This window comes from Onychostruthus taczanowskii, unplaced genomic scaffold (assembly GCF_017590055.1).
Source record: "Onychostruthus taczanowskii isolate IOZ18803 unplaced genomic scaffold, ASM1759005v1 scaffold247, whole genome shotgun sequence".
Lineage (NCBI taxonomy): Eukaryota > Metazoa > Chordata > Aves > Passeriformes > Passeridae > Onychostruthus > Onychostruthus taczanowskii.
The window spans coordinates 120,709-147,757 of NW_024499763.1; the positions used below are offsets into that span (position 1 = coordinate 120,709).

General features: G+C 40.5%; 1 protein-coding gene across 8 annotated transcripts in view; it reads left to right on the plus strand.

Moving 5' to 3' along the window:
* Positions 1–10,023: 10,023 nt before the first annotated feature.
* Positions 10,024–27,049, plus strand: part of GOLGA4 (golgin A4) — a 73,249-nt gene continuing 56,223 nt past the window's right edge. For 3 of the 8 annotated variants that reach the window (XM_041406302.1, XM_041406304.1, XM_041406303.1), the window contains exons 1-3: positions 10,027–10,468; positions 16,156–16,251; positions 25,022–25,120. In XM_041406302.1, coding sequence (XP_041262236.1) covers positions 10,382–10,468; positions 16,156–16,251; positions 25,022–25,120 — 282 coding nt within the window. In that variant the 5' untranslated portion in view covers positions 10,027–10,381. Of the gene's footprint in view, positions 10,469–16,155; positions 16,252–25,021; positions 25,121–27,049 lie in introns of all 8 variants that reach the window. The other 5 variants (XR_005952820.1, XM_041406306.1, XM_041406305.1 and 2 more) reach the window with 5 other exon arrangements.

Below are 27,049 nucleotides of genomic sequence, written 5' to 3' on the forward strand. Positions count from 1 at the left end.
ATTAAAGCTCTTAAGCTCTTTCTCTTTAGAGAAGATGCTCATTCCAGGGAGTTTTCTCATGAAATTTGTCTTGATACCGAAACACAGAGTCACATACCTAGAGCATCCTGAGCAGTTTGATAATTGCTTCCTTTTAAATATATTTTCCAAGTCAAAGATTTTCACATCTCAAGATTCTCCATTTGCAGTATTTCTTTGTAGACAGGGGGGGGAATAAAAAGGAAGCATGTCAGCATGTCATCCTTATATACAGGTGAGCTTCTAGAAATGATAAAATAGCATGGAAATGCAACAAGGGAAGCATCTATTTTCGTTATGCATTTCCAGATGTATGTACACATAAGTGTCTTCTAGCTAAAGGATTAAAAATATTTTAAATTATAAATCTGAGAACAGCATCAAATAGTCCACACTTCAATTCCATTGCCATCACTAAGCTGCTGTGTAGTATATTGAGGTTTCCAGAACTTACTTTACTCACCTGTAAAATTACTTGTGTTTATTTTATAGGCATGCCATCAGACCTACCACACATTTGTTTCTAAAGCACTTCAAGAAAGCCAGATATTATGTGTGCAAATCAATACTGAATAATAACTGTGGTTCTGTAGTAGTTCAGGAGAGGTGATGAAGTATTCTCTATTTTCAACTGAGAGGCAAGTTACTCTTCTTTATGTAGAAGTGCTCTATGGGTCTCTTATTGCAGTAGATCAGACATGAAAGGAATTTCAAGCCTGAAGCCTTTGGTCTCTTCAGCTGGATACTCCACCATATTTAGTGGGTGGCAAAATTTGTAGTTAATCCTGGGAGCTAGAAAGGGAGTTAAGTAGGGTGAGAAACACCTCCCTCCAAAACAGTTCATTGAAAAGTATAAGGAGTAGGGAATTGAGTATGCCAATACTCAAGCAACAATATAGCAGTATACAGATATTATCTTAAATGCTGACAAGTTTCTAATCTGAAAGTGGTGCTCTTAGAGATCTCTTACTGTCATAGGTTAAGAAGTAAATGAGTTTTTTGGGAGGTTGTGGTCAAACCAATCAGTGCTTGGATTTGAATACTGGCACCTGGTTTGGCCACTGAAGGTATGGACTGCCTCTAAGAACACGGGGCTAAAAGAGCAGAGAAGTCCCATGGGAACTCTCTTGGTCCCAGTCCCTGAAGGAGGTCAGACCTCCCCTGCCCAGCTAGGGCTGGCTGGGAGAGGGGAAGCCATGCGGCCGGGTGAGGTAGGCAGGAACCTTGGGCAGAGGAGGGGGGTGAAGGCTTTATAAGATAGAAGGGTAGAGGAGCCCTGTGAGGCATCGGGCCTCCCCCACTACCCTCCAGGACAGAGATAGAGAGAGAGAGAGAGACAGTGCTGCCTTGGAATTTGATACCATGCTGGCAGCACAGTTGGCCGGAAGTGGGGGATGTGGCGTAAGAAGGTGCCTGGCTGCTGTGGGAGTTCTGGGTAGACAGAGGTGAAGATTTTAACCCCTTTCTAGAATAACGGAAACCTTACAAATACTGATCCTCCTAAATCAGAATAAAGAGAGTTGAAGCAGGAGGAAATGAGCAAGTGTGATGGAAGTGAGTGCATGTGAGAAATGTCAGAAGAGGTGAGAAAGACCCTAGGTGGGAGGAGATGATGGAGTGGCTTTGGGCTGGACTCTTTTCTTGTATGGCTGTGGACAGACCCATGTTTTTCCTGTGACACAGACTGCATTTAGGGGGAGGCAATGCCTTGGAGCCAAAGAGAGTGCAGTGAAGCAGTGGCGTGAACAGAGACACTGAAGGAGGGTGTGGAATGCCCTCTGTCTTCAGTGAAGAGGAAGATCTCTGTTCACAAGGCCCCTCGGCCCCAGGGGGTAAATCTGGGGGGGACTGGTGTCCCGAAGTTAAGAGACAGCAGTCTCTCTTTTTTGGAACTGGGCAAAGCATCCTTAAAAGGGGAACCGTAAAGGTAGTCCTGGTCCATGTGCAGTGGTGAGAGCACTGGACATGGAGGGAAGAAGGCACAAGGGCAGATATTCTCTGGGTGGTGCCACAAGTGACATGGAAACACAGGAGGCAACTGGGTTTCTGGGGGAAGCCTATGGTGCAAGGGGAGACTACTCTCTCCCTGATGGACTTGTGAGTTGGTTATTTGAGGGGTGGTGATGGACTGAAAGTTGATTATCTGAGAGATGGTGATTGGGTGAAAATCTAAGGTTTTATTTCATGCTGTGGAGGAAAAGGGGGGAGGAGGAGGAATGTATTTGGAGGGTTTTCATTCTTAGTTTTGTGTCTGTTCCTTTTTAGATGTTGTAGTTAATAAAGTTTGTTTCCTTTATTCCTGAGTTGGAGCCTGCTTTGCTCTGTTCCTGATCACATCTCACAGAAGCCACTAGGGAAAGTGTATTTTCATGGGGGTGAGCCTCAAACCATGACACTTACTTTCACAGTCCTTATGTCCTAAATGTAAGCACTAATTGGTAGATCTAGCTACATAAAACTGTTGTCCTTTTGCTTTGTGAAATTGTAATGGCTTTGCGCAAACACAGGGGGAAAAAAGTGTATTTGTTCTGTGTGCATGGTTTATGCCTTAAACATTGTTATGAATAGGTTTTGTCCATTATAGCAAAAACTGTAAAGAGAACCACAGAAGCCCATCCCTCCTTGAAGATGCCTGTCTCAAACTTTGGACTATGAGAAAAGCAAATAATATTAAGGGGATGCTATTGTTCTACCATCTCAGGTATAGGGAGAAACAAACAAAGCTGAGGGAAAGGAATGCATCCACAAGAAAGCCAAATGCAGCAGAAAATCATCCCTGGCTGGATTTGCTGTGGGGGCACCACAGCCTCCAGAGACCAGGTTTACACCAACTTCCCCCAGCTGAGGAGGGAGGAAGAGGCTTCACAGTGTTGTTATAGACAACAACCAGATAAGTCCAAATAAATAACTTGAGAAAGCCATATTAAAATAAAAAGGGAATAGATTTTATTTCATGAACTGAAATACAGTCTCTGTCAGCCACAATCAAAAGGACAGCATCAAGCCCCAGACTCAACCCTGGGTGAACACAGGTCTGACCCCTTCTTGCATCAGATCCCTGTAGTTCACCAAGTCTGCTCTGGCGAGCTGTGGTTTGTTCCAGTGTGATGTCATGGCTTGCCTCAGTTACCCAGGTCGTTCCCCAGGTGTCAGTCACCTCTCTTTTCCCCCACCCTTGACCCATGCTGGGCACTGTCTATCAACCCAGAAATTCCAGATGGCATCGAGTGATTGGCAGGTTCAAAGGATGCTCTCCACCCCCTGGGGGGCCACTGGCCCATCCAGGTGTCCCTTTCACCTGAGACCCTCTCCCCCCATACCTGGTTGGTGGTCCCTGTATTCACTCCCCTCCCCCCTCTCCCCAGGTAAAAGGGCAAGCACGCCACAGGGTTGGGAGTTCTGTTGGAGTTGTTGCAGGATTGAGAGGCCATGCGGCCCAAAATAAAAACTCTGGATTAAAAACTCTCCTTCAGAACCCACTCCTTCCTTCACCATCGCCTTAAAGGTTTCTCCAGCTCAGGAAGGCCAGAGGAGTGACTCTCTTCAACAGCAAGTTCCAGCCCATAAGCACTGGAGCTCAGGCCATGCCCAGACTTGTCCCCATGTGCTCAGCTGTGACCACAGGTAGCTAAATAGTGTCTCTGGGGAGAAAAGACCACAGGTGCCGTTATTTGGTTCAGCAGCAGGAACCAGACAAGCCAAGGCAGTCCCATTCAGTAATATTGGTAAAATACAATAGTGATTATATACTGTTTTTCTTGCCCAAAGCTAGATTTCTTTCTCTTTCTTCAAATATTGATATGGTCCTTACCCTCTGTCTGGTGTTAGAAGAATTCTATCTTCGAGTAGCAACTGTGTGTGCTACAATCTAGTGAGGTAACCAGTTTCCCAACCCTTGTGTGAGATTTCTAAAAACCTGGGTGCTTTTTGTAACATATTCTAAAGCGTGATTATATATATATATATATACACATATATTCCTAAGTACAAATCTATTTATTACATTTATTTGAGCAAGAATTTGATGCATTTATTACAGGGTGAACACAGATCTGACCCCCTTTTGCATCAGATCAGAGTTCACAAAGCCTGTCTGGTGAGCTGCAGTTATATACTGTTTTTCTTGCCCAGAGCAACATTTCCTTTCCTTTGTTTCTTTCTCTCTTCCCGAATATTCATGTGGTCCTCATCCCTTGTCCAGTGTTGGAAGAATCTTAACCTCGAGTAGACAGAACCGTGTCCAGAGAAAGATTTGAATATTCATGCAGTTCTCTGTCCTCCATCTGGTGTCAGAGGAATTCTGTCTCCTGCTCGGACAAAGCTGCCTTGGGAAGAACAATACTGCGTCCGGAACCGATGCATGTGAAGTCCGAGTTACAGGAACTGGGTATTCACATGCTAGTCCAGGGCTGTCCTCGGTTATCTACAGGTCGTTGGCCAATGATGGCTTGGGTGTTCCGAGACTCACTCAGAGTTTCTGCAGGAGCTAATACCTTCACTTGCTAATTTGGACTTCTATTCAGTGAACACCTGTGTGTGTTACAATCTAGTGAGGTAATCGATTTCCCAACCCCTGTGCAAGATTTCTAAAACCTGGGTGCTTTCTATAACACACATTCTAAAAGCATTATTAGATTTCTATAATTATGAACATATCATATTTATATGAGCATGAATTTAATAAATTTATCACAGTATGGTGTAACCTCTGGTCAGAAGCACTGAACATCCATATTCCTGTACACAAACCAGCCCAGCTGTAAAACCCCAGCCCCACAGGCCACATCCACAGGACATTCATGTGAGAGGCAACTGAGGGGGTGTCATAATCCATCAAAGACCCCCCCAAGGTGCTCCCCAGACTTATTTCTGAGGCCTTGCACCACAGCATTGCATGTGATGCAAAGGGATGCAACTGACCCAGAATCTGCTGCAAGAGACTGTGTCAAACTGCACCCCCCGCCAAGGGAGGTACCTCGGCATTCCCACCCAGCCAGAGCATATATTACTCCACTGGATTCTATCCTTTTTGGGAGGGACAATCATCACCCAGAAGACCAGCTGGAGAGGTTCAACAGAATGTAGCTTGGATTCATGGAGTATTGGAATACAAGACAGATAATGGACTTTGGACCTGGTTAACAAGAGATTTAATAACAGGATGCCTTGGCAAAAGCAAACAGAACTTTGAAAATTAGACCTAGATTGCAAGAAGATTCAATCAGACAGGTTTACCGGAAAAAAAATCTCATTAAACTCTGCAAGCAAGAGACATTGTTATATCATAAGTTTGTGTATGTGATTTTAACCTAATCATTGTAGTACACATTAGTAATCTCCCTAAAATAAAACCAGCCAATTCCTCTGCTGTGAAGCAGCTCTGTCTTCAGGAGCAAGTTATTTTCTCTTTTTTGATCAAGGTTCCTGACCATATAGATTTGTTTGGGTGGGGGTGTGGAAGGGGGGAGGAATGTTTGGGAGTTTTTTTGTTTATATTGTGATTACAGAAATACGGATGAAAGTACTCAAGTGACCATCTTATGCTAACTAATTTACAGTCAAACTCATTTCTAGTATTACTGTTGATAAAAATGGTTGCTGGTCTATTTCATCATTAGCTCCCTTTCCGTGGTATTCAGAGTTTTTAAGGTAAAACTAAAGTAAAATAGAATTTAAGATAAAGGTTTTGACACTCTAGAGAAAGCAGAAAGGAAATACCACTTAACAAGGTAGTGATAAAATTAAGATTTTTGTTTTAGGAAAAAACAAGACTCTTGCAAGATCAAATGATGCCACTCAATTTTAAATCTCTTGATCTCTTATATTCCCATTCATATAAAAAAAGATATCTCGAGTGAGCCAGTTTACTGCAATGGTTCTTAGTAGTTTGTCTTTAGTGGCTGAGATTGCACTTTGTACTTTTGAAAAGACAGGTACATGGCATGAAATGTGAACTCAACTTTCCTGTTAAAACAGAGAGGTTCTGTTCCCTCCCAAGGTGTAGAGCAGCAATGCCTATCATCTCTTCTTCTCTCTGAAGAGATAAGACTTAATTCCTCTTGTCTTCTCAGTGTGAACAATTTCAGCCTTTATAGTACCTTTCAGCATTTTCAGACAGTGCTTGCTCTTGCTCTTTTCATGGCCTTGTGCATTTTGAATACCCTCACAAATCTGACTTCTCCCTCATGCCACTAATCATCTTTATTCGATTAATTAACTAACCTCTTTCCTCTTTTTTACTTGCACTGAGTTCAGGCCAGTATCTGGGCAGGTGAATATGAATGCGTAAATAAACAGCATGGACTGTTTGGTATGAACTCAGACACATGATAAAGAAATTTTGTATGTGATATCCAGTAATTTACTTAGAGCAACCTATACTTTGTACAGAGAAGAAAGACAAAGAAACTTTGGGTTTTGTTTGTTCCTTGACTTGAATGGTGTTAAACCCTATCTCATTGTTGGCATGGTTTTGCATTTGTAATACTGACAATGATTCTGCAGAGACATAATCTCCTAGAACAGTGTCATCTGGTGGCAGTTGTAAGTCACAACATCTAAACAGAAAAATTAGCAATCAGATCAGGCTACAAAAATGCTCTGATTATCTCTTTTATTTAGATTAAAGCTTTTAGAGTTCAAATCACAGGACTATAATGAATTCACTTTGCACAACTGCTTCTTATTCTGTAGGTTGCAGGTTAATATATTTATTATGTATTAATAAATACATAATATTTAATGAGTATAATGAGTAGCCACAATTTTCACTGTCAGGTAATGTGCTGTGTTTTGTAACATTTGTATTGAAGTAAAGATCAAAATACTTCCGAACTGAAAATGATTACCTGTGCAACATTCTGCAAACTGTGTGCAAAGAACAGCAGTTTGTACAGAAGCTCTGGAGAGTAACTCATGTTACATGACCAGTTCTCCTTTATTCTTAGCTTTTTTTACTCTACTACCAGTTCTGAACTTGAAGAGGCACTCAGTGGGATTACTTGAGTTTAAAGTTAAGCAAATTGCTCAGCGAAGAGAAATTTGAATGTTTGTGAGCAATCTGAAATAACTTGCAACATAAAACTGTCCAGCTCCTGACTGTCTATATCTCCCCTGCAGCAGGCTCTAGTTCTCAGGGGAAACTCAGCACAGTAAGTCAGAGAAATTACTTGCTCATTCGCCAGGTTAGTTTTCTGCAGGAGACTAAGCAGATGACTAAGATGACTGCATTGACTAAGGAGATGATCTCACAAGCACTGAAGCTAACAAAAGGCAGGGAATGAGAAGGCAGGCATGTGTGGGCTGGTGTTGCTGACAATTAGAAAAATCTAGACTGGCATAAGAGTAGTTAAGAGTAGTCTTTTATCCAATACTCTTTCCAAAAGAAATACCTTAATGACTGCTATAGATTGAATTTAAACAGACCTTTATTCTTAATTATCTACCATAACCAGTGCCTTTTGCAAGTATACATTTATCTTTTGCAGACAGTACCATGATGTCATATTTCTCTTTTGCAATCTGTTAACTGGTGTACTTAAGGAATATAAAAAAGGAGGGGCATATCTTCACTTTTAATTACTTCTTTTAATTTCACAAATAAATCTGCTAGGATCAGATCAACCCTTTAGAAATAAGGTATCATTAAGTATGGAATTTTGACATTCTGTGTGTAAGAATGCAGTTAGAGACATTTTCCCCAGGATTTCTGTAGGGTTTAGAGTAAACACTTTGTATGTTTCAATCAAACTCGCTCAGATGCTAAAACATTTAAATCCCATTTAGACGGCTTATGATAGAGTTTTGCAGAGTTATCATACATATCTTTAGAATCTGGATACTGCTACTTAATGTGGGATTCCACTTTGTATTATTGGAGCAATACTAGGCACATAGCTATGTATCACAAAAGATACCAATTCAGGAGCACAAAAATTCACATTGATTTTTTTTTAATGCCACCAATCTATACATGATTAAATTATATCTACAAATATTATTTCATCTCTTTCTAAAACCCAGGTTTGGCACCTCCTGTGAAGAACAGGAGGTGATTAAGTACCTTGAAATTTACACAAAGACCTTGCTGTAGTAAAAAAAGTCCCCTAGAAAATAGCCAATTATCATATGATTACCAGATTAGTGTTACTACAACCCATTATCACAGTTTCAACTAATAAATCCCCTTACCATTTTCTGTAGTAATTAAGAATTTAGTGTAGAAAAAAATTACTTATTTTATCATAGTTTCTCATTTCAGATTTGTTATATTCCACACAGTCTTTAGTCCTACAAAAAAATCAGTACATGAGAAATGCTCACAACATACCATTTCAAGCTTTACATTACATCCAAGGAAATAATACAGAGCTCTCTTTTGTGTTGTATACATTTTAATAATGAATTCAAAAAGCTGTGCTTTGCTATTTGATAGCTACAGGAGCTAGTGGCCTTTCAATTATGCATCTGTCCATCAAATTCACATATTAGGTTACTGAAAGTTGTTAAAGGGTTTCCCAAAGCATTCACTGGGCAATGCTCCTCTCACTTGATAATCTCTGAATTTTCCTGCCATGCTGCTGCATGTCATTTTTAGAGAAAACAGAGGCTACCTCGCTGAAGCGGAAAATGTTTAATTTTTATGGATGCAATAAACTTAATTGCCCATTTTATCTTATTTCCTTATGGATTGCTATTCAGATGGTTTCGTCCTTTTAGTCCTGGGGACTTTTTCCTACAATTCTGTTTCAACCTACAGGAAAGATACCCTACAAATCTTCAAGATACTTACCTGCCTATTACAGCTTGTAGGTTCAGATTAACTCTTTTGAAGGTGTTTGAATCAACAGTTATTCTCACCAAAAATCAGTAGAGTCTGCAAGTCACTGCTGTCATCTGAAGTATGTATAGTAGTCTTAACAGTAACACACAAACAAAAGGGTCACTACCAGTCACAGTTTATCTATAACTAAACAGATTGCAAAAAAATTTTTGGCTTTTTTTCTGCTACATTAAACAAACATAAAAATATGTTTGTTTAATGTAGCAGAAAACCCCTTGAAAAACCAGCAGTTTATTTTTGCTGTAGATTTATCTTGATTATTTTTTTAGTTAGTGTAAAAGAAATTGGAAAATAATTTCCTATTCACTTTTCCCCCCCCGCAAATTACTTAGAGATTTCAGGAGTGTATTTCAGTGAAAACATTTTTGGGCATTTGTGATTATTGCATACAGCCTCCCTAGTAGGAAGCTTTACAGAAGAACACGTGGTTCATCGTTTCTTGCAAACAGCACCATGTATTTTTTTAGACTTCATACAATGTCATTGTCAACACAGTAAATTTCAAAATAGTCCCTTTGTTGGAGAATGAATGCTGGCTGCTGCTGACAGCCCTCTGCATGTACATTCGCAGCACTGAACACACACACGCACAAACGTCATCCAACAAGGGATCTAAAGGTTTTACCCTTGCGCAGCCAAGAACATTTCTGCCATAGATTCGTGGAGACAGTAGTAACAACAATAGTAGCAAACATGCCGTTCCACCTTCAATGCTACTTTAGCTGTAACAGTGTATGTCAGGTTTACAAACAGAAGGCCACTCAAAAGAAAAACGTCGCGACTTTCCTATTAGCAGATACGTGTCCAGGCAGCTTCAAAAAGCAACTATTGGGCTTTTTTGAGTCGGAAGCTTTCACAAGCCTTAGAACCGAGCACCTTTTGTTACCTTGCTGTCCGGTTCTTCGGCTTGTGAAAAGTTGTTCTCAACACTATCGCTGACCGACTCAGGAGGACTCTCACACAAGGACTTACAGACCCTCAGCGTCAGCATTCTGGCCAATCAAGGGTCTCTGTGGCGCGGTTTAAGGTACGGAATCAAATGCCTACGGCGGCGGACAGGCGCAGCGAGGCGGCAGCTTTTACCGCTCTGTTTTTCGTCCTTCCGGACAGAAGCGGTCACTCCTCCGCCTGCTACATTCCCAGGACGGCACCGCCTCCCTCGCCCTCCGGGAGAGACGGAGCAAGTCAGGCCAGGCAACGCCGCTTTGCCCCGCCGCAGTCCCCGGGCCCAGGGCCGTTCAGGCTGCATCTCCGCTCGGGTTGTGGGAGGACCGCATTGCGTTCGGAAGTTTGTGCCTCGCCGCACACCGTGCCGGCCAAAGCGCTCGGCTCCACGTTGGTTGCGCAGGCGCAGCGGTCGTGGTTGCCTGTGCCCCGCGGAGGGGGTCCGAGGGTGGAGCGGCGGTGGCTCCGCGGGCCGGGGCGAGGGGAGATCGGTTCCGCCGCCCCTTGGGCGCCCCTTGCCGCCTGACCAACCGGCCCGGAAAGCTGTACCCTCATCCTCTTCTCCCTCCCGCCACCATGTTCAAGAAGCTGAAGCAGAAGATTAGCGAGGAGCAGGTGCTGCCGCGCGGAGCGGGTGGACGTGCGAGCCCCCTCCCACCGCAGGTACGGCGAGGAGGGGCCGCTGGGAGACGTGTCCGCCGGACCGTTGTGGGCTCTTGTGACGGCCTTTCACCTGTCGGGGCAAGGCCGCGCTTCGCCCGGGGGGGCCTTGGTGTCCTGCGGGTCGGTCGGGCAGGCCTGCGCGACGCGACCCTCCCGCGGCTGTTGCTGCTGCGGCGGCGGGACCCCGGTCCGACCGAAGGCTCCGGGGTAGGTCGGCTGGCGGGAGTCGCTGCCCGGGTCGCTGTCAGCGCGAGGTGGCTTCGCTAGAACTTCGTCATCTAAGTTTTTACTGATTCTCCTGCTAGAAACCGTGCTTCGTTTTGTCCACTCTACACAAGCTGTCTTGTGGAAGAATGTAAAAAACATCTCTTGCCTGAGCATCGAACAGAATGAAACACAAATGGTTTTCTTCCTTGGCATTTAAAGTAATGACACTTTCACGTGTAGTGAATAACAATCCAGCATTGAGTTCCCTAGTTGTCCTTTTCTCTCATTTTAATGCTTGTTCTTTCTGTTCTGTACGTCTCTTCTGTTAACATTTTTTGGAGGGCTGGTTTGCTTACCTCAGCCTTATTCTTGCATTTTTTTTTAAACTGTAGATTAATTGAGAATATAGTATAAATCTGAGAACGAGGTACTTATTTATTTGTTCTAGTCATAATTTAATTGGCTATTTTCCTCTTGTATGTACTTTATTTCATTAAGTTGTTATGAATGTATTTTAGTAAAGGCTATTTTTAAGTGATAATAATACACACTAGATAGGACATGTGTGCAGAGTATCTAAGTGAAAGTGGCCAAAAATAAGTTGTGATGATTTCATGCATGTGTCAAAGCAGAATAAACTCTCTCTTCACAAATTTTGGGTAGAAAGACTTCAGCAAATTAACTTCCTATTGGCCAAGTCTGCGGATAATGTCTGCCTGTGTCTCATTGCTAGGTTAAGTATCCGGTGTATCTTGGAATGTAAACGTATAAAAACTAATATAAACTCTGAATACTGTGAATGTTAAGCTACAGGCAGGTAATTTAGTTAATTTGACAAATAGGTGATTAGTTGCCTGATCTGAGTGTAATTTGAACCACTGGGAGATTTGGCACTGCATAGTCACAGTATTGGACCATGGTTTCAAAACTGACAGTTGTGCTCTATTCTTTGAATCACTCATTTGTGAAATAGAGAAATCAGTCATTTTTGGAAATGGATCTATTGTGAAATTTTGAGTAGCTTGTTGACTCTTGCTTTAAGGCCTTCCACAGTATTAATTCTGTGCCTTCTCTAGTTAATGAAGTATGTTTTTGTTAGTTACAGTTTAGAGTGCTTTCTTAATTGCCATATGTAGTGAGCTTTCAGTGCAGTGTAAAAGAGAATGATCTGCAGAGTTTACTGTTTTCAATGTGCAGCAGCTAAATTATGATGCCTTTCACACAGCATTGTAATACACTTAGTTTAGGATGTTGTAATCCACTTAGTTTGGGGTGCTCTATGCATGTGTTCAAGAATTGATACTTCCTGAAAATCATTCTACTGAATAAATATGGTCTTATGTGCATATATGCACCCAACAGCGTAATATACTTTAGTCTTTATCTGCCTCTTGAAAAATTAATGTTGACAAATATTCTGAAACCTGCTACGAGAGTTTATAGTAAATTATACCTAGTCTGTTGACCTAGTCTGCTGTACTGTGGACAGAGCAGATAATGTAACTCAAGGGTTGACATAAATGGAAAGGCAGAAGCAAGAAATTACAACATATTTTTATTTTTGTGTAAAATAGTTGTCTTGCAATGTTTCTTACTCTTTGGTTGTTCTCAAGTAACACTAGTGGGAAGTAGTTAAATTTGATCTTAGAAGTAAAATAAGCTTGTCTTTTCACTTCTTGTATTTCATTTGAAAACAGTCTCTGAAGGAAGATGTGAGGTTTTGAGGATTATAAAATATACTGTAGTCTTGCAAAAAGTGTGGGATATGCTTTTTTCCTTTACTTTTATTCAGATCAGGAATTCAAATTCTTAAAATGCATTCCTTCCTGTCAAAACATTTTCAGACCAAATTTTTCTAACTCTTACAATTTCTTAGTTTATGAAACTTATGTTTGCATTAATTTTTGCTCTTTTCTTTCCTATACCCTCTTGCAGAGAGGCTTCACTCACTATGCTCTATACCCTCTATGCTCTACTCATATTCCTTATTTTGAGACCTAGAACTTCACATTTGTACTTTGGTTTGTAGTGTCCAAGACTAAATTTACTAACTTAAGACTGGTGTAAACCTAGAGGTAAAATTTTTCAAGTATAACTCGAGAAATATAACCTTGTGTGAGGAGATGTTTGTAGGCCTTCCTCTTTCATATGAATGGTTAGCTAACTGATGTCATCTGTCAAATTGAGAATACCTGTCCCTCATAGTCTGAGGAACACATCTCTTTCCAATGGCTGACAGGGTGGAAAAAAGCGCTATTGCAATTACAGGTGTGTTAAACTGCTACTTGTCACCTGCCAAACAGGGATGAAGAAAAAATGGAGACAGTACTTTATTTGGCTCAGTTTTTAATAGTACTGACAGACCTTAGTCTGCCTGGTCCTGAGTCAGAGGACCATGACTGCAGGCACATTAGCTTTCTATTTGTGAACACTGGAATTTTAACAGACAAGTTGAGTTGTGTCAGTTGAATGAATGTTTATAAGTTCATGGGGCCTATGGGATTCAACCCAGAGTACTAAAGGAGATAGCAGATATTATGGTAGAACCCCTCTCAATCATCCTGGGAATCTGCAGAGGTCCCTCTGATTGGGAGCTAACCAGCATTATTCCAGGTTACTGGAAGGGCATGAGGGAACATGCAGGAAACTACAGAGTTAACCTCAGAACCTGGAAAAATTATTAAGAAAATCATACTGTATGCTGTTGAAAGACATCTAAAGAACAGTGCAATCATCAGACTTCTGCAGTAAGTTCACCTGCCTGGTAGACAAAGGGAAGGTGGTGGATGTAGTTTTTCTGGGTTCTATAAAGGCTTTTGGTACTGTTCTTCCCGGTATTCTTCCAGACAAGTTTTCCAGCAGTAGGATGAGTAGGTATGCAGTGCACTGGGTGAAGAATTGGTTGAAGAGAGGGGCTCAAATTATTGCAGCAAACAGGACATCTGGCTGGTGACCAGTTACCAGTGGTGTTCCTCAGGGCTCAGGTCTACAGGCAGCTCTGTTCAGACTCTTTATCAGTGATCTGGAGGCTGCAGTTGAATGCTTAGATAGTTAGGTGGTGATAGCAAACTGGGAAGTGCTGCTGACTCTCCCATGGGACAAGAGGCTTTGCCTTGCAGAGGGATTGATTGGAGTATTGAGCAGTTAGCAGTGATATGAAGCTGAGCAAGACCAACCAAATGCTGGATTCTGCACCTGGATGGAGTAATTCCAGACACAAGTCTGAACTGGGAGAGGAGTGGCTGGAGAGCAGCCTGCAGAAAGGGCTTTGGGAGTGCTGGTTGGCAGGAAGCTCAATGGGATCAGCAGTGTGTGTGCCCTGGCAGCCAAGGGGGCAAACCTCATCCTGGGGTGCATCAAACACAGCATCACCAGCCAGCCAAGAGAGGTGATTATCCCACTGAATTCAGCACTGGTGTAGCCTCACCTTGAGTACTGTGTACAGTTCTGGGCCCCACTATTTAAAAAGGATGTGAAGGTCCTTGAACATGTCCTGAGAAGGGCACCAAAGCAGGGGAAGGGGCTGACAGGAATGTGCTCTGGGCACTGGGCCTGTCTGGTTTGGAGAGGAGGAGGCTGAGGGGTGACCTCACTGCTCCCTACAGCTTCCTGAGGAGAAGTAGAGAGGGAGGCACTGATCTCTCAGTACACAGCGCCAGAACATGCAGGAATAACTCAAACTGTGTCTGTCATGGGAGATTTGGACTTAACATGAGGAAACACTCTTTTACCCAGAGGGTGGCCAAAACATGGAATAGGCTTCCTGAAGAGGTGGTTGGTGCCTTCCCCACCCTTGCCTGTCAGTGCTGAAGAGGCATTTGGACAGTGCCCTCCCTTAAACCCATGCTTTAACTATTAGTCAGCCCTGAGCTGGTCAGGAAGTTGAACACTTCCAATTTAACTATACTATCCTGTTTCCGCTCTTTCTGTTTTTGCATAAGATCAATGAATATTTGTGCTGCAAAGCTTAGTGCCACTGAAATGACTGTAAATTGACAAGAAGTCTGAATGCAGCAGTGAGAACTGTAGAACTGTTAAGGGCAGGGTGAAGTGATGTGTTCATACTGCTTCTAAGCAGTGACAAAGTATCCTTGAATGTTTCTGGCCCTCACTAAACAGAAGGAAATAGATTTTTAAAAAATCTTTAAAACCCTGGCATTAGATTGAGGGTAGGAATAAAAGAAGAGTAGTAGTCTGTCAGCATTAATAGATTGTTTTTTTTTACAAACCCTATGAATACTTTGGTATGATTGTTTTCAGCAGTACATAAAGCTTTCATGATGAATAGCTATTTGGTACTAGGTAAGCTCTTTGACTTTTGAGTAGTATTTTCAAGTTAGGACATTGGTCTACCTCTAGACCTGTAACTATGACTGATTTTAGAATAATTTTGATATAAAATAGAACAAATATATCTACCACTCCTTGTTCCAGCAGTGTTCAGCTGATAGAAATTTCATGAAGAAGTAAGGTCAAAACATGCATGTGCTTGCCTTATATCCTCGGTTAAGTACCCCTGGGCCCTTCTTGCAGGTGAAACTTCTGGTCATCTGACCACTCTGGGCCTGGATTTAGGCTCCAGGGGCAGAGTATGGCACATTTCCTCTGATGTGCCAGGTACTGGCAGCCACTGCAGGACTGGCATACAGGTCCAGAGGGATGGGGTAAGAAATGCTTGACCTTCCTCTTCCTCCCACCACATGCCTGAAATATTTTAAGTCCACAATCCTTCCAGCCTTTCACAATACCTGATGAGAAATCTTGCTAATTTTTTTCTTTTGTATAGATCTGCTTGTTAACACTTTACTACTTATTACATTTATACTGAAATTTTATATTTGAAGTTTGAATGATGAGGCTGGCTAGGTAGTTTGTTTGAGTTGGTGTGACTTTTTAGAACCTCGAGTTGAATGAAGTTGTAAAATTTCTGTGAATAGATGTTTAGTTCTGATAGGAACAACAAGTACATATAGACATCAGAAAAATATAGCAATTACTTGCGCCTTTTTCATTGTTTAGATTCAATGTTATAAATATTGCAAATTTAACATTTATAAATTTTCTTAGTGTCATCATTTTTTGTTGTTAATTTTCTAAGTTCTTGATCAGATTCTGTTCCACTTGTAAATGCTTGAATCCCTGTCGAAGCACAAAACTTTTAAACCTTAAGCAACTGTAATATGTTCCTAAAATATTAGGAGTCTTGTTTTTCAAATATGGTCTAAGAGGACCATAGTCAGAAATAATCAAAATAACCCATTTTGTTGTTTGTTCTTGTGGCTGATTCATGACACATTTTCCTCTGGGGACTTTTTAGTAAGGTAGAACTTGTCACAGACAGTTGTTTTTTTTTTCAAAAAGAGCTAGACTAGGCTTCACTGAGATGATATACTTAGTAATTCTTGAAGTAAATTATAATACAGAATAATTAGTTCTGGAGTTAGTAGTCTTACTTGTTGATACACATGATTTCTCTATAGGTCCCTTCCAGATCCCCTCCATCAACTGGCAACAGAATCAGGACAACTTCATTTACAGATCAGAATCATGAAGGTACTTTAACACCAGACAAAGAGGTCAGTTGAGAACTGTTTTCCTCTGCTTTTCAGCTTAAAAAAACCCCTAATTTATGTCCTTCATTATTTATTTTTTTTTTTATTTCTCAATCTCACTATTTTCTGTGTATTTATAGATATGAATAATCTATTTTTAGGTTAAATACCAAAGTGTTTAATAGTAATAAAACAGATCTTTAAGCTGTAGTGATTAACTCTCAGATTAGGAAACACTTTGTCTTCAGGTCTTAAAAATCTTATTCCTGAACTGAGCTCAGTGGGGTAGTGGGGCAGAGGATGTAGTCAGAAAGACTAACTTCGTTTTTGTCCCACTTTTAGTTGAAAAGCTAGGTGAGTCCAGGTAATTTGAGGTGGATGATACAAAAGGTTTATACAGAGCCTTTGTGATTTTTTCTAACTGTGCCTGTAATAAGTATCAAACTCAAAGGTATTTTCCCCTACCCCACTGCCTTTCTCCCCTGCCCCCAAACTTAAAACCAACCCAGGCCCCCTCACCTCCCCCCCCCCCCCCAAAAAAAAAAAACCCGCTGAACAACAAACTTAAGTGAGTCTAATTTATCAGTCATAAAATATCATTAAAATCATTATCAAGATGATGGGTAACTTTGACTTGCATAATAAAGCAAAAAAAGATCATCTGCACTTACCTTGTTTCATATTAAGTACCGTGGCTCTTTGGAAGCGACTTGATTTAAAAAAAAAAGGCAACAAATACAAATAAACAAAACATTTCCCAACTTAGTGAGCATGGACATAGTCTGGTAGCATAAAGCATAAAGGATGCTTCTGTGATTCTGTGAACTTTTTCAGAGGAAATGTTGTGTCCTTTTCAGAAAATTCAGTTGCTTTGTTTTGCCACAAAAAATGATGTGTTTTCTTGCAGTGGAACAATCCACTTTAATTTTTAACACCATTTTTTCTTTAGGAGATAATCACCTATACCTGAAATTTGCAATAGATTTCATTATGAATGCTATCAGTGATTGCAGTTTGGCAGTTTGCTTCCTGCAATAATAGAAATTGAAGGGAAAATATCTCATGATTTTGTTTTGTATTTTGGTATTTTCTAATAAATGCTTATTTTCTCTACTGTGATATATATATATGTGTGTGTGTGTGTGTGTGTGTGTGTATGTGTGTGTGTATGTGAATGTATATACATTATATATATGTCTGTAATGAATGCGCTCTCTCCTTAGAAAAAGATTTTCTGTTGACTGGTGCTCCAGAATGTTAGCAAGCAGCATCACCCAGGATAAATTGCTAAGTTTTTCACTAAGGAGCGTTTTCTGTTCTTAATACAGGGTATAGAAATAGCATATTGCCACATGAGAACAGTACCATGGCCTAGAAGGAGTGAGTTGGTACAGAGAGTTGATTCCCCTGTTTTTGGGGTTTTTTAATTTATTGTATAACCTGCAAAAGAACTGATTTGGTGAAGGTTTTCTTCGTGATTTCTATTGAGAATTGCATTTACTTCATTAGATATGTGTTGTCCCCAGCAAACTCCATTTTCAGAGCGCTGTTCCGGACAACAAACAAGAGAAGCAAAGGATTCTCCGTAGCACTTGCCAAGTTACATTGGAAGAACATTAATCTCTAAAAAGACTGGTTAGACTGGAATGACCAGAGAGGCAGAAGGAGAAATAAGATTAAGAATGGAAACAGAGGTACTGAAGTACCATCAGATTTGCAGTTATCCTTGGACTTAGGGGAGCTGCCATCACAAGTTTTACTTGGGAAACACATTGTTTAGTTAGAAATTCAAGAAGTAGTGAGTAGTTTCATCCTAAGGGGATGAAAACCTTTTTTTTTTTTTTGTTGTTTTATATCAAATGGAATATTTTACAAAAAATTAAGTTCAGATTATTAAAACAAGAAATTTAATTTCTTCAAAAATTTCTCATAAATGTTGGCAGTGTGATTAAAAGCAAATCATCTTTGAAATCTGTTGGATTAGATTTTCATAAAATTCAGTTCAGCAGCAGTATACAATGCTTAAATAAGATGCAGGTATTGCATATTGTCACTAAAATACATGCCCTGATTATATGAATGCATTAAGTATTTTGGAGGGTATTTTTTTGCGGCGTTCTCATTTGACCAGGCAGTTGTTTTATGTGCAGGTGTCAATGGCAGTGAGCATTACAGTGAGCTGTTGGACAGGATTTAATACACTGAAAATATTTGGTTGAAGAGTATTGTATGCTAAAACATTTTTGCAGTACATGAATAATTGCTAACCCTTTTAGTACTGAAAGCTAAGCAAATTAGTGTTTCATCATTTTTTGTATGTTTTGTGTCTTCTGTGAGCTATGTTTTAGTATGTCTTTAAATAGATCAGGTTTTTGTATTTTTACTTCCATAGTATTAAAGTTGCAAGTATCACACTTGAAATCTTTGGGTTATTCTTATAATTTCAGAATTAGTTACAGTTGTAAATGACATCATTAGTCTGATCAAATAATTATAATAAAATATATGTGCCAACATTCTTGCTTTATACTCTACAATGAGAAGATTTTAAAAAATACTTTTAATATTTCAAGATTTCAAGATGCTATCAGTTTAAAATAAACCTACAACTTGTATGCTCCATTTATGTAATGTCAGGTAAGTTTCTTTTTCATGCTTTCCTCTTCAGCTTGTGAATCTCCAGTAGCAGTGTTACAGAAAGCCTCAAAATTTTTTAACGTATAGGAAAAGGCAGATGTCTGACTTGTTCTGTATTCTCTTATTGCAAGTAGCTCGTGAAACATGATTATGTTGTGAGGTAAAACTACTTCTGCAGAACTTCATCAGACAATTTGCATATCCAGTGCTTTCTGATTTGGTATGCTGCTGTTTGAAAAAGCCCTAGACTATTAAAATATGCTTATTTAGTGAGTTCATTCTCACTCATAGTGAGTGGAAAAATAGTGTTCAGTTTTCAAACTGTTACCATATTGACTTTTGAACAGAGTTTGAGGTGAAATACATAAATCATATTCACTATAGCTCCTGTAAGTTAAAAATGTTCTTTTTGTTCTACAATATTATATTTGTTTGCAAGTATACAAGGCCAAACTGCAGAAGATAACAAAGCTAGTGGTAGTTTGCTATCAGCTGAGAGCAAGCAGCTGATAGGTTGCTGTGGGTGACCTACCAGTCATGCATCCAAATGTCACTGCTTTCTTTAAGAATTTTTATCATGGTGTAGCAATGTAATGACAGATGGAGTTGGGTGTCTCCTTTAGGGGCCCTGAACAAAGGAATGCCTGGCTTTCATTCTGTATGCCTGTTTTAATGGTGATACTTGATCTGGGGTCTTCTCACTGTTCATTGAGTTCTACAGAGTCTCTGGGTGGCTGGACACAGTCCAGCTGGCATGGCAAGCCTGTGCCTTTTGTTAGGGAAAGGGCTCATCACTGGGGGTTTCAGCTATTTCCCCCCACCCAGGGCACAACCTGTAGCTTGCAGTGCCATTGTGCACTGAGCTACCTGTACTATTTGTAGTCCTCAACAACAGCCTTCAGTTTATAAATTTGGTGCTTGAGATTAAGGTCAGTATGGGCTAGGGAGATTATTTAACCTGGAGTATCACAGAATTGGTAGGATTGGAAGGAGCCTCTGGAGATTGTAGCGTTGGAGTTCCTGGGTGGGCAAGGATAGGTTGTATTCAGTCTACACAGGGACCCTCAGCCAATGTCATTCAGCTCTAAATGCAAATGTATCATTGGCCAGAGAGCTGGACAGTCTAAGACCTCAATGAATCATGTGTAATTGGAGCTCTTATAAAAGGAGCTGCGGGAATAAACTTGAGGCTGTTTGACACAAGAACTTTGGAGTGTGTGTCATCCCTGTCTCTGACCCACACCTTCCCCCCACCCCAATGTTAGAGGACATCATGTAGTCCCAACCCCATTCCAAGGCAGGGGCACCTAGAGCAGGTCACACAGGAAATGAATGTGTCCAGGTAGGACCATGTCTCCAAAGAGGGGCATTCTGTGACCTCCTTGGGAAGCCTGTTTTAGTGTTCTGCTACCCTAAGTGTAAAGAAGTTCTTCCTCATGTTGAGGTGGAACTTTCTGTGGTTTAGTTTATGGCCATTATGTTTATGTCCTGTCACTGGGTACCACTGAAAAGAGTCTGGCACCATCCTCTTGACAACCTTCGTTGAGATATTTGTATGTATTGGTTAGATCTCTTCTCTGTCTCCTCTTTTTAGACTAAACAGGCCCAGCTCCTGCAGTCTTTCCATGTGAGAAAGATGTTTCAGACCTCTAATTATCTTTGTGGCCCTCTGCTGAAACCTCTCTGGTAGCTCCTTATCTTTCTTGTACTAAGGAGTCCCAAAACTCCACACAGCACTCCAGATGTTGCCTTAATGGAGCTGAGTTGAGGGGCAGAATCACCTCCCTCAACCTGCTGGGCACAGTCTTCCTGATGTACCCCAGGCTACCAGCTCCTAGCTGCAAGGGCACTGCTGATTCATGGTAAACTTGCAGCTGCTCCAGGACTCCAAGGTCCTTCTCTGCAGAGCTGCTCTCTTCAGCCCCTAAGCTGTACTGATACTTGGGGTTATTCTTTTCCAGGTGCAGTCCCCTTGTTGAACTTCATTAGGTTTCTTTGAGTCCAGTTCTCCAGCTTATCAAGGTCCTGCTAAATGGCAGCACAGCCTTTAGGTGTATTAGCTACTCCCCCCAGAGTATATTTGAAACAAAGTGTTGGAAGAACTTTGGATTTCTATAGCAAGCTTCAAGTGTGATATGATGGTATTCTTAGGATTAGAAAAGCTTAAAGAATGACCTACATCTTTGCATCTTCTGTTTACGGTATGCTTCATCTCAGTTGATTCTAGCTTGTCTAGTTTTATTGATTGCTCTATCAGCCTACTGTTGATATGCTGCTAGTGATACATTAGACAATGTAACACCAGATGTATTTAATGTTTCTAAGCTGTTAAGATAATGCAGAGTGGATTTTAGGACAAATCCTGAAGCACAATAATCCCATGTCATATTACTATTTAATGTTGGCTGACTAGCAGGTTGCTTCTTGTTTGCAGGCAGAGGTGAATAATTTTTTTTGTGATTTTTAATAACCCTTTCCCTAGCATCCCCACCCCAGAGTTAACTAGACAGTTCTTAAAGTTGTACTGAATAGTTGGTTGAAAAAAAGAAAAGTGCAGATAAAAACACATGTATATATTGTAAAGCATTAAGTAGTGTAATTACAGTACTCACTAGAGGGCTCTGCCCATAATTTAAGTAAATATATACCAGGTTATGAGCTGTCAGAGTGTTGTGGTTTGACATTGGCCAGACACCAGGCACTTAGAAAAGCCGTTCACTCACTCATTCTTGTTACAGTTGGACAAAGGAGAGGGAACGAAAATTAATGGAGGGTTCATGAGTTGAGATAAGAATTGGGGGAAAACACTCTAAGGGCAAAATAAGTTCAAATTTAAAGGTATAAGGTAAATTTGTTGTTAACAGAGTCAGAGAAGGATAGCAAGAAGTAAAATAAGCCTTTAAAATACCCTTCTTCCACCCCAGCCCCTCCCTCTTCCCCTGACAGTGTAGGGAGACAGGGAGTGGGGGTTTTGGTTAGTTCATCACCTGAGATCTTTTTCTGTTTGCTCAGGGAGGAGCTTTTTCTCTGCTGTGCTGTGGGGTTCATCCCATGGGAGATGGTTCTCTGTGAACTCCTCCAGCATGACTTCAATCTTACAAGCAGCAGTCCTGCCAAAACTGCTGCTACATGAGTTCCTCCCATGGGCAAACAACCTTTCTGAAATGGCTGTGGTGTGGTTGACTCATCCTCAGGGTGCAGTCCTTCAAGGACAGGCTGTTCTAGTTTGGAAATTCGACATGGTGGAAGCTTGTAGCTATTTCTCACAGAAGCAGTTTCTGTGGCCCTCCCCCGCTACTGAAAAACCAGGCCATGCCAAATCAACACATAGAGTAACAAAAGTACTCAAAAATGTAAGCAAGTCCTTAAATATTTTCATTGTTGGTCACCTAACATTTGAGAGTGGAGGATGAACTCATTAATGGGCAAATGCAGCCAGATCTAAATGTATTAAAGAAATGCCACTTTCGGACCATGACTGAATATATTCTGCCTTTGGTAGCTATTTGAAGTGTGAAACACTTGTCTGGGCTACTGAAGTGGAAATATTTTGAAATTTCATCTTGATAGAGGGTTCACTGTTCTGCCTCAGTATTGTTGTGCCTTCTTTACTTGTAAGGTTGGCTCACAAAATTAAGTAGGTTAGAAGGGACCTTTGAGATCATCAAGTCCAACTTATGACCTAACATCACCTTATCAACTAGACATGGCACTAAGTGCCACATCCAGTCTTTTCTTAAGCACCTGCAGGGATGGTGACTCCACCACGTCCCTGGGCAGCCCATTCCAATGCCCAATCACTCTTTCTGTGAAGAACTTCTTCCTAATGTCCTCCTAAACCTAAACATTCTCTGATGCAGCTTAAGACTGTCAGTTGTTTCCTGGGAGAAGAGACTGACCCCCACTTGGCTACAGCTTCCTTTCAGGCAGTTGTAGAGAGTGAAAAGATCTCCCCTGACTCTCCTTTTCTCCAGGCTAAACAACCCCTCATCCATTCCTCATAGGACTCGTGTTCCAAACCCTTCACCAGCCTTGTCGCCCTTCTCTGGACATGCTCCAGCATCTCAACATCCTTCCTAAATTGAGAGGCCCAGACGTGGACACAGTACTCAAGTTGTGGCCTCACCACTGCTGAGGCCAGGGGAAGAATCACTTCCCTGGTCCTGCTGACCACACTGTTACTGGTACAGGCCAGGATTCCATTGGCTTTCTTGGCCACCTGGGCACACTGCTGGATCACGTTCAGTCTGCCATCAGTCAGTACCCACCAGGGTCCCTTTCTGCCTGGCCTCTGTCCAGCCTCTCGGTTCTCAGCCTGTAGCGCTGCAGGAGGTTGGTGTGGCCAAAGTGCAGGACCTCGCGCTTGTCTTATTAAACCTCATATCATTGGATTCGTCTCATAATGCAGCCTGTCCAGGTTGCTCTGCAGAGCTCTCCTACCCTCCAGCAGTTTAAGATTCACACCCAATTTGGTGTCATCTGCAAATTTGCTAATGGTAGACTCGATCCCCTCATCCAGATCATCAGTAAAGATATTAAGCAGGTCTGGGCCCAACACAGATCCCTGGGGGATGCCACTAGTGATGGGCCACTAATTGGATGCAACACCATTCACCACCACTCTCTGGGCCTGGCCATCGAGCCAGTTCTTAACCCTGCAAAGAGTGCACCTGTCCAAGCCATGGGCTGCCAGCTTTTCCAGGATTATTTTGTGGGAGACGAGACAGTGTTGAAGGCTTTGCTCAGTCCAGGTGGACAACATTGACAGCCTTCCCTGCAATCTACCAGGTGGGTCACCTGGTTATAAAAGGAGATCAGGTTGGTTAGGTAGGGCCTGCCCATCCTAAATCCATGCTGGCTGGTTCTGATCCCTTGGCTACCTTGTAGGTGCTGTGTGATCGTACTCAAGATGATCTGTTCATACAACCTTGCCAGGCACTGAGATCAGACTGACAGGCCTGTAGTTTCCTGGATCCTCCTTTTGGTCCTTCTGATGGATGGGTATTAGATTGATCAGTTTCCAGTCATCTCAGACCTCCCCAGTTAGCCAAGACTGATGATAAGTGAGGGAGAATGGCTTAAGGAGCTCTTCTTCCAGCTCACTCACCCTAGTATGGATCCCATAGGCTTTGTGAGCTTTTACCATGTCTTACTACATTTTCTGAAAGGGTTTGGAAACATAAATTCAAAGTCATGTAGCCTTTCAGATCTTACCTGTGAAAATATTTCTCTCTCTCAATTTGAATTTATGTAATTAATCTGCTACAGGACTGGAATAAATGTAATCATCACAAAAAAAGTAATTTAAACTCCTAACTTATATTTGTATTTGATTCCTAAAAGTACTGTTTAGTAACTTGATAGAGGGGTTTGTCTCATTATTTCAGAACAATTTTGTTTTATTTAGTTTGGTTCAGTCAGCAGTCAGTACAATTCTGAAATCTCAAGCTGTAAGGAAGTTGAACCTTGAACTTAAGGATGTGAGTATAATCATGAGAGGAATATTTTTGTCTCTCAGTTACAGCATCCTAAATGCATTACATTACATGTATATATCCAAATTCAATTCAAAATTCCAGTCTCTTGGCTTCATGTTTTCATCTCTAGGAATTTATATCTCTTCTTAGATACTGACTTGATAAAATGGTTAGATTCAACTTAAGGTTTTTTACGAAATAGTCTGCTAGTAGTTTAAAAATGGTAAGGAATTTTTAAAAATGTAGACAGCATTCTAGTGTATAAAAGCATCAGATGATAAATAGTCAAAAGCAAGCATTTTAGATTATATACTGATAGAATTTTTAGAATAATGAGTTGTTAATAACTGAGAGCAAATAGGGCTCAGTGATATATAAAGACAACTCATCCACAGAAGTTAAAAAAATTATAGTAGCAATGCCTGAAACATATTTTTTATGTTGGGCTAAACTAGGATCTTTTGTTCTAAAGAAGTTTTGATCAAAACTGTATTTTGGCTGTTCTGAAATGATCTAAGGCATATTTTCTGGTTACATCCTCCCTTTATCGATATTTGTCTCATAAACTGCTGTATTGTTTTGTTATGTTTTTAATAGCATGGAAAAATGGAGTAAAATTTTGCAGTGTTCTTTATTGCTTGATTTATTTTCATTTTCCTCCTTTTTGCATTGAATAACAGCTGTTAGCTGGGATGATAGCAGAACCTGCTTTTCTCTCTGAGTATACTATCTTTACTTTGGATCCCACCAAACAGCCTAAGCCACAGAGTGACGGTGTGGTGAGTCCTCCCCACCCCTCTTAGTGATGCCTTTAACAGGTGGAGGAGAGTAATGTACTAGAAGGCAAACTTACTTGCTTGTGGCTTGTTCTCACAAAGACCTCTGTCTTAACTGTTTTGTTGATAACCCTGCACTAAATTTCACAGAGGTAGTAGCTGATAGCTCCTGGCTTGTATGCTGGTATGATGTGAATTTATTGTAACGTAAAAAAATTAACATATTTTTTCTTATACATGCAACAATACACAAATTTAAATAACTGTTGCACAAGTATGTATGTGTATTGCATAGAAATTTCCTCTTCATATTTATGTATGTCTGTATATATTTCAAGATAAATGGATAGAATTAACATTGGGATGGGTTATGTGTAAAACTTACATGCTATTTGCTGTATATGGTGAAATGGAGCATGTAATTTACTTCTAATGGTAGCAGGAAATAATTATTTCACATGGACACATAAATTAATCTACATCTAGTTGACAACCTGGCAGTTATTATTGTGAGGATGAATAGTCTTTTTTTAGTAGTTAGATTTTACTTTAAATATGTGTTTCTTTGCCTGGAAATGTTATCTTCACTATATATAAGTGGAGAAGCTCAGTGAGAGGAGGCAAGAAGTGAGGAAAAGGAAGCAGGCATAGGGAGGAAGTCAGACTTCTGCTTTCTGAAATAGGCACATAGAAGCTGTATTCTTATTGGCACAGGACAGGAATGGCACTTTTCACGTGCTTTAGAGGCATGGCATTCCCAAGTCCATAAGTGATTTAAAACACAGTAATTTTTAGATTCCCAGCTCATCGTTATACTTCATGATTACTTTGTAAGTACTCTTTTACTGCTCATGGTTTAAATTGACCAGTCACTGAAAGCTATAACAGGATCAAAATTTAATAACCAGGACATAGCACAACACACTTGTTGGACTTGTCTCTCTCAAGCTAAACAAGATTGGACAGAAACAGTGGTTAAATGGTGGTCCCGGGAAAGTGTATTCTGACCATATTCCAGGTCAAGCAATAATTACTTAAAGATTCACTGCAAATTTAAGTAAACTTTGTTAGTTTTCACTATACAACAGAATTATTGCCAAAAAAAATCATTTCACATAACTGTTTGTGTGAGTACTCCAATGTTGTCTTTATCTTTTAGTATGTACTTCAGTGGCATATTTGCTAGCTCACATATTTATATGCAAGACTGCAGTAATGAAACAATTATTGTTAATGTGTTACCAGTGTGTATTAGTATGTTACCTGTAAAACTCATTGGTTCTCTGAACTTCTTGAAAATTCTAGAGCAGTACTCAGAATAAGAACTGGAAGAGGGAGAAAATGATGGAAAAGTTTATAGAGAATAGGATGACAGATTAAAAAAATAAACACCCACATTATGTATGTTTACAAAGCATAGGTACAGTAAAAATACCGGAGAGGAAAGTTTCACCAACATCCACAAATGCATATTAATTCTGCTAAAGCAAAACAGTATTTTAGCTGTAGATGTGATCTGAGACTGAACAGCATAGAAAAGTGACTGTAACTGTGGATTTTTTGGGCATAGATGAAGTTAATATAAACTCTTTACTAGCTAAGCTGCAAAGGTTTTGTGCATGAAAAAGCAGTTTAAAATATTCTTGGACACAGTGGATTTTTTTTAAAAGAAAAAATAAAAGGAAAATGAGGGAAGAAAAAATTAAGCTCTCCTTCCTTTCTCCCTTCATAATTACTCAGTTTTGGAATACTTGAGAAAGTATCACTATTAAAAGCAGTAAATGTTTCTAAATATAAGCATTTAAGCTTTCACTTCTCAGGCTTGGTAATCTATTTATACCTTTGAGAAAAAAATATGCTTTTGCATTTCAGAAATAAGGAAGTAAGGTGACACAAATGTTACTGGAACACCCTACTGTGCTCCAGTTGAAA